The 8,897-nt window shown below is 37.7% G+C and overlaps 1 protein-coding gene across 8 annotated transcripts in view; it reads right to left on the reverse strand.

Moving 5' to 3' along the window:
- SATB1 (SATB homeobox 1) overlaps window positions 1–8,897 on the reverse strand; it is a 104,985-nt gene that overhangs the window by 48,210 nt on the left and 47,878 nt on the right. For all 8 annotated transcript variants that reach the window (XM_027769175.1, XM_027769176.1, XM_006170709.3 and 5 more), the window contains exon 8: window positions 1,172–1,384. In XM_027769175.1, coding sequence (XP_027624976.1) covers window positions 1,172–1,384 — 213 coding nt within the window. The remainder of the gene's footprint in view (window positions 1–1,171; window positions 1,385–8,897) is intronic.

Consider the following 8,897-nt stretch of genomic DNA (forward strand, 5'->3'; position numbering starts at 1 on the left):
TACAGGTAGTCTGCTCCTATAGACATCAAGACCAGATTGACTCTTAACGAGGGATAAAATGGATTTCTTATGGCATAGAAAATACTTGCTTCAGAATATTTTGATAAGCAATTTAAGACCCTCAGCAAGTGGCTGGATAGTCTATCTAGCCCTTACCTATGACATAGTTATAGCAGTTTCAATCTTTGATGTCGGGTAAGCTTTTCTAGCTTTCTATACTGGGAAATACATGATCTAAAGACATGGACATCAATAGTATTTCATGATGTTATGTAACTACTTTGACTTTGTGTTCCACATTCCACTTCTGTCCAGTTTCAGGTGACTTTATTTTTAAGAGATGTACATGTCACTAACTAAACATGCAAGAAAATTCATTAGCTTGTACATTTTGAGCCTAATCCACTATCAAAACTTTTTATCTAAGAGCTTGAACTGAAATCTTCCTGAATTTCTGTAATAGTTATGTGGCTACTTTTCAAACTTGATTTTAAAAAATAACAATACAGATGGACATACTCAAAGTCACCAGGAAGGGGACTTTTTCTGAAAAATGCAAAAATTTGGAAAAAAAACAGAAAATGTGCCCATTTCTGGGAATATGGATGGAATTCCTTATAAGTCCCATTTAAAGCTGCCTTCAAGGATTGCATTAAACTTAATTATGAAAGATTACAAATGAGATGATATATAATTGGTACCAGCTGCAGTTGTATTGGAAAGCATAAATACAAATGGAATCACTTATTTATTTTTATTTATTTACTATTCAAATGGTGGTTCTGAAACTAGTTGGGATAGAAGAGACTTTGTACTTTTTTTATTATTATTAAGTTTAAAATACTTCTTTACTTTAATAACCATGGTGGAGACAAATATCCCACGGAAAGACGACACTCATTCCCAAAGAAGGAAGTAACTCCAAGCAATTTCCTTTCCTCTATCTAATTAGTAGCTTGTTGTTTTAATATCAGAATTAGCGACTTGGGACCAAATTCTTCTCAAGCAACTCCATGATTTAAAAAGAAATAAGAAAATCTGTATCTATATTCCATAGCTGTATATCTACCTAGATAACTTCTTGTTGAGATTCTTCCATAAACACACACACAGACACACACACACACACACGCAGAGCTAAAAGAACAACGTGAAGAACAAGAGACTGCACCTGGGGAGGACGGCTGGGCGGTGTGCTTATCAGGGGGGCTGGACCCATGGCTGAGGCAGCATTCAAACTCCTTTCCCTCTCATCTTGGTATATCCGGTCTCTTTCCGCTTCCGGTAACTGCAGGAAATTCTGCATAGCCCGAAGGTTTACCAGCAAAGACTGGGATGCAGTCTTGGGGTCCTCTTCCTTGCGGAGGATTTCTGAAAGCAAGCCCTGCGGGGGGGGGGAGAGGACAGGGTGAGCGGGCCCTGGTGCTCGGCCCAGGCCACGGTAACCCTCCCTCCATTTCCCCTCTGTTTAGAACACCGACGGTCAGAGGCATTAATTCTGCACAGGAATATATTAGTTACAACTGAAGTGGTGGAAAAGAGGGCCTCGATTGTATTCTTCATTTTATTAAGCATCTGCTTTACATATAACATAAACTGAAACTGCCTAATTGGCCTCCTTCCTTTGAGTAGCTTAACTTGCCATGAAATCTTCCACAGAGAGACGATGGAAGGAAGTTAGGAATGAATGAAATCCTCATCATTCTACAGCAGTGAACTGCATAGTTCTCGAGCTGCAGAGACAAAGATAGTGCAATGCCAACAGCCCAACGCAGAAAGATACAAAGCCATTTCTAGAGAAGCAAACACGACTATCAAGAAAAAATGGAAAAGAAGCTAACATATTAGAAAAAAAGAATAGTATTACACCATCACCAAAGAATCGCTATATTTTCATGGGCAGTATTTGAACCTGTTTCCTCATCTCCGAATTATCAAAATAAATGATACCAGGTGACCCTTTTCATTTACCACTAAAAGGGAACCACACTGACTAGCCCATATGAATCTGAATACTGTCTTGATACCCTGTATTGATGGGTAACAGGTCGACATTTAAACTTCAGAAACATCGATAAAATTGAACTAGATAACCACTTTGCCACATTGCATCCTAGTCTATCACTGCATGCCAAGGAAAAGATGATCAAATTCTGTAATTATCAACTGTCTTGGGGAATAAAAATTGTTATCGGTGATAGAAGAAATGTATAAGCCATTAGACAAATCTTTTCCGGGATCTGTCTCCCTCAAATAATAAAGAATTAATTTGCAACTATGTATTTTTAAACTTTCACAAGAACTCTTTTACAAAAATGGGTGGTTTTCTCCAACGTGTTTGAGATAATATGAAGCAGAAGTATTAGAAAACTGTTCTGTCCATTTTACAAGGGCTGGACAGCTCTTGATGCATCCTCTATTCTTGAAATGATTTATGAGCTGGTCTTTAAAAAGACCCTCTAATGGGCTCAGGGGGTTTAGAGTCGATTTTAAAGAAGTCTGTCTCGCTTGGTCTACTGCAGCCAAAGCCTGTAAATTGGACCTGAACATTCAGTTTCACCTAAGAAATGCCTGAAGAATGCAGAGCACAAGTCTTTCATTCATCCTAACAAGTACTGCGGCAACTGTGTCTACACAAGAGCAAAACATCTAGTCAAGGGGCTGGCAGGTGGCGTGGTGGTTAGAGGCACTGGATTCCCACATGGCTGAACACAGTTCGAGTCCCAGACCTGATAGCTTGCTTTCTCACTTTCCCTTTCTTTCTCTCTCTCTCTCTCTGTCTGGTCAAGTTAAAAAAAAAAAAACAACAACAAATGGAATTAAATAAGTAATTAGGAAAGAAAAAATCTAGTCAATGTAACTACAAAGAGGTAGTCAATCAGCCAGCTATTTCATTGGCACAAGGCCAACTAAATAGATTGTGTGTGATTGTCATATTAAAACCAAAACATACAGGTCTCAACAAAAAAGTTGTTTTTAAAGATTTTATTTAATATTTATTTTAATTTGATCAGAGAGGGACAGAGTAAGAGAGAGTGAGAGAGAGACAGAAAGTGAGAAAGCAAGCCACCAGGTCCAGTGGGTGTCCAGCACCCCTAACCATCACGCCACCTGCCGGCCCACAAAGAAAAAGTTTGAAATAGGTGTAATCAAATAGCTCCTGCTCTCCACCTCTCCCCGAAAACACTATATATTTAAGAATGTGCCTGGCAAGGCAATTACATAAACTGCACAGAAATAGACAAACGTCAGTGTTTTTATAAATACATTATAAATCCCTTGAGAATAATCTAATATTCATTTTTGCCATCCCAGCACAATAGCTACTACGTAGGTGTTTGATAAGTACCTACTACACTGATCATGTGTATACAGAACACAAAAGGAAAAAAATTGCCAACAGGTGATAAAAACTTAAGAACACATACGCTAAATTCTAACAGTATCAGGTTCTCAAAAGCCATGATGTATTTTTCTGTTTTTCTATGAAAACAAAACAAAACAACAGTGCATCATGACTTTCCAGACAACCCAACAGTTACTGGCACTCACAGTGGGCCTTCAACAAAAGTTACGTGGGATTCTGCAAGATGGTTACCAACAATAATTGTTCAATAATTTTTGAAAAAAAAAAAAAAAGAGAGAGAAAGACAAAAGCAAGAAATACCCTGCAAATACTTAGGATGTTATTAAATGCGGTTTGACTTTAAATTTGACATTCAAAAATCTGAAATAACAAATCACGTATTTCGATAAAATATGGTTCCCGAGTCAACACAGAACTATATCGAGAAAATCAAAATTATGGGCATAAAAAACATAAAAATATTCTCTCTCAAGTCTCGCTAACATGAGGCTAAACCATCCCTGTATGGCTTAGAGTAGAAGATAACATACCACTTGGGAGAGAATTTAGAAAATTCTTTACCAATATTTTGATGTTGGCATAACTTGCCATTGGAACATACAAGTATTTTAGGAGCAAAGCGTTTTATTGCCACTTTAATTATTCTACTAGAACAGATGCAGTTTTTCTCCCTGGAATATGGTGGTGGTCTAAAGCGATGTTTCAAACCCTGGGACACTCAAAGAACTCGAAAGCAGCCAGAGCAGACAGTCTCAGGTGTTTTAGAAACCTTAGGGTTTTTTCTGTTTCTTTCTTTCTTTTCTTTTTTTTTTTTTTCTTTTTTTTTTTTTTTTTGCCCCAGAGCTTTCAATGAGGGGAGTGCCCCCTGGTGGAAATGCTTGAAAATATTAAATATTGTTAGAAAATGTTTTGATTAGTGTTAATTACAAAAAAAAAAAGTCACTACAGAATAATTCTGGATGCAAAAAGGACTGCTTTCAGAACCCAGATGGGTAAGTGCATGTCTCGGTCCCTGGTTACCTGAATAGCTGCACTTGAGGATTCAAGATGTATATGGCTCATGTTTACTAGTTCCTCTAGTTGAAAATACAGTACAGACTTGCCAAATTGGGTCAAGGTCATTTGTAAGGAGCCCTCCATGGTGGATAGTAAGAAGTACCTCTTACCAAAAATTCTCTTCATGCTAAAAAACAGCACGCCAAACACAACAGGCACTACTGACACCACAGAGCATGTGGCAACACCAGGACCAAAACATATTATCAGTGCTGTACACCACAGGCACTCAAAAAACAAAACAAAACAAAACAAAAATTTTGAAGAACTATATTAAATAAAATTAGTCACACTTGCTTCTGAAAAAAACTTGAGAACTTGTATGTTATGGAGGAAGTTACAACACCTCATGAATATTAATTTCATTGGAAATGAGAGGCTGCTTTTCATTGGGACTTCCCATCTTACAAATAACTGGATGCGTGAAAACATAAAATTATTCTGTACTGTTACATAGTGGCTTAAGCGCGAATTCTATTTTTCTTCAATTAAAGAATGAATGTACGGAGGCATTCCTAAACCCTTTTGTTTTTTATATTCCAAAAAGTTTACAAATGATCACAAGTAAAATTCATGAGTGATCGTAAAAAGAAAACCTTCAGTTAATATTATCAGCTCTTCCAAAGCTAATTCTGAATTCTTTAAAACAACAGATAAGCGAGAGAGCCTGCCAATGAACAAAGAGCCTGTCTGGCCTCCTGTTTGTCTCCTCTTTGAACATAATCACTGATTCAAATAGATTTTATCAGCTTCATAGAACTTCAAAGCCCTCAGAAACAAAATACGATGCAATGAAACCTTCCTAAAAAGAAAAGTATGTAGAGTGTCCTCCAAGGCTACCTGCCTTTGCTGTTTGGCGAATTTTTTAATCAAATGTCCAGGTACAGGACGATTTTCAAACCCCACCTACCACCTTGGACTCAGGCCAAGTAAGTTAAAAGTAGACACATTTATCTCTGTCGTTTGTTAGGCCAGTGGAGGGCCGTCGTGTTGGGGTAATAGCACCTTTTTACCTTTTATTCAATAGTGATATGGATAGTGGGCTTTTCTTGAATTACACTGTGAAGAATTAGGAGCACAGTAGCAATTTCTGTTATACTTAAGCAGGCACATTTCTCTCCACCACATAATTTACAGAACTCAAATTCAATAAAACATTGCATGATGGTCCATTACTGTTATCAGTTTTGAATAATCCATCTTCATTCTTTATTTTACTGGAAAATAAAGTATGCCAAAGATAAGAGGAGAGAAAAAGGGGGGAAAAAAGCCACAGAGTGGGATCAGAGTTAAATTCTAGGCTTTATTGTTCTAAAAAGCCAAGGGCTTCAAAGAATATTATTTTTGTGTATCATAACAGATAGTAACAAGACAAGGAGGTTCAATTGAAAAGTATAGATCTCAAAGCTTTGAACAACTCCTTTCAGTCACAGGTTTCCATGAACGGGACATCAAATAGGCATTATTGAATGAATGACAGGCTAAACATGGGTACATTCAATAGCAATTAAAGAAAATATGCCCATCAACGCAGAAGGGGGGAATGCCTTAAAATAAGGAAGTACGTAACTTTCGCTATCAATTTCCAGAAAGGGTAAACATTTAAAAAAAATAATAATCTGCTATGAATGTCTTAAGAGGTTTATGTTTTCATTGAGGACACCCTATTCAGATGATGAGAAAATTCTTAGTTAACAGGTAAAAGGTGAAACCCAGGATTTTAAAGTTCTCTAGAGCCATCAATGACTGAAGGAACCTTCAATTCATGGCAGCGTCACCTAGTCATGTTTTCACGTACCGTTTATAGGGTCCAATGTCTTTATCTGATCATAAGATATCATTTTGAATTTGTACGTACACATCTTACATTCATCCTTCTTCAACGCAGAGACGGAGCGGCACTGTAGCAAGTGCACACAGACGTATGATGTGTGACTTAACTATGCAGAGCTCCGGGTCCATACATATGCATCAGCATGTGTATTTTCGTACTCCACACTCACACCACACTCTCACTCTGCACCTGCTTTTATGAAGTGCGTACACGTTGAAATAAACACACTACATGCATTCATAGGAATGTATCGTCATTAAAATAAATGCAGCCGTGTGCATGCGTGTGTGGATTTTAAGTATGACCACGGAAAAGTCACACATGCTTGAGTGTGCACAAGCTGTATTGCAGATTGCACACTTAAACATACACATAACGTGACTTCTGTTTAAATAGATCCGAGCACTGCGTGTTTCAGAAGGAGGTACTTATTCCAGTACCAAGTTCTACAGATATCTGGAATTCCTCAGTGTAAGAAGCTAGCAGAGAACAAATACTCAGCTCTTCATGAGCATGGCTGTAGCTGCATAACTGGAGAGAAGGAAAATTGTGAGGAGGAGTGGCTTACCCTTGTCATCTCCCTCAGATAGTAATAAGACAAGGAGGTTCAGTTGAAAAGTATAGATCTAGAAGCTTTGGACAGTTCCTTTCAGTCACAGGTTTCCATGAACGGGACATCAAATAGGCATCATTGAATGAATGACATGAATACCAATACCTTCTTGGTATTCTTTTTTTTTTATCATGTAAGATCTATCAACATTGTCTTCAATTCAACATGCACTACTGAACTTTCATGTAAAGACTTATTTTTGTCCAATACTAGAAATTACTGATATGTATTGTAGTTACAAAATTAAAGAATGTTACTAAAAATAGGAATATTTAGAGGGCTGACTTGTCATTCATTCATTCATTCATTTTCCTTTTTTTTTTAATAGAGAGTGTTTTTGTTTTTGTTTTTTTTGCCATAGGGCATGTTTGCTCCCAGAGACACAGAGAAAAATAAAAGAGAGATGAAGTGAGAAATCACCCTGGGGTGGGGGTGGGGGTTACCGATGCCACAACCCCTTTCTCCTCCATTTTCCTCTTGGGATTTTGTGCACGTACATGATTCAAGCCTCTGGGTCCAAGACTCAAACCGTGGTTGGCCATGTGGGAGTCCACCACATGGCCGCAACCGCTATGCCACCTGCTGGCCCCATATTTTCCTTTTTTTTTTTTTTTAATAATTACCTTTCCAAATGAATATAGGTGTCATATTAAAATTATGGCTAATAATGAACACTTTTAAAGCTGTAAGAATGTGGAACTAGATAAAACTGTACGATTTTCATCTGAGACATAATCTTGTAACAATCCCCTTTTAAAAACAGACAAATGACATAACAAAAAAAAACCGATGAAGACACTGAAAATAAACACTGAATTAAAGGCTTTGTCAGTTTGTACTAACTCCCTATCTAGTTAAAGGCAAGCCAAAAGTCAGTCCCAGCTGGGATTCTCCTAGGTATTCAAACTCTGCCAATGAGGAATTAATCCTAGATTATTTTTGCACCAAAATTTTATTCTTTTAATCACATAATAAACACAGTAACTTCAATATAATAGGAAAGAATGAAACAGGCCCCCAAACCAGAATAAAAGAGAGAACGAAGGTAAAATAAAGTTGAAAAGACATAATGTCCTCATTCTAATGAAAGTATGGGATTCTTTTGGTTTTTTAGTGTGTCTGGCTGCAAAATAAACATTGCATATATACCAAACTAGTTTCCAATCAAAGAAAAAACAATCCTCTCGTTCACAGCTTAATAGAATGAATGTGTTTAGTGCTTCCCAAATCTCTCTATTTTATGACTTCTCATATCATACCTCACCTTTTCTCCATATTTCTCGAGACACCTTCACTGCTAAATACAGTATCTTCATAGGAATTTGCCCAGGAGGAGAAAGATACACACATTAGGGGTGTGTGCACATCTCAGTGAGAAATCTAAAAGTGGTTCTGCAAACTAAAACACGCCTGCAGGCCACATCTACCGGTGGTCTGTTTTGCACAGAGTTTTATGGAAACAAACACACGCACACCCATTTACTGTCTAGGGCTGCTTCATCACCCTACGTGTGACCGAGAGCTTATGACCCTCAAAGCCTGAAATGTTTGCAGCTGGCCTATTTCATACAAACCATCTGCTGACTCCTGTTCTAGAAAATGCAGGTTGCAAAAACCTTAATAACATCAGGGACAGGACCAAGCTAAAAACGTTTCATGTTATTGAGTCACATGGTTTTTCCACGATGGCTACTCAGACTTAAGTGTTAAGAATTGTTATCAAGCTCCAAGGTTTCTTCTTCTTCTTTTTTTTTTTAAAAATTTGTGGAAGAGCTTCAACTAGGTGCATTTAAGCACCTCAGTGCGGTAAGGGCAGTGATACATAAAAGGCACGAGACTCGGAGCCTAGGGACTTACCAATGTCCTCGATCGAGTCACAAAACTTTTAACTCTCTACTCCTAACCAGCCTCTGCTTCAATTCTATTATAGCATAGGTAAGCCCGGTTTGAAATATATTTTTGATCTTTAGTTTATTCTTCCAAGGCCCCTAAGCTGAGATCATAGCTCTCCCTTAAGAGGAGAGGGA

Source organism: Tupaia chinensis, unplaced genomic scaffold (assembly GCF_000334495.1).
Source record: "Tupaia chinensis unplaced genomic scaffold, TupChi_1.0 Scaffold148822_2, whole genome shotgun sequence".
Lineage (NCBI taxonomy): Eukaryota > Metazoa > Chordata > Mammalia > Scandentia > Tupaiidae > Tupaia > Tupaia belangeri.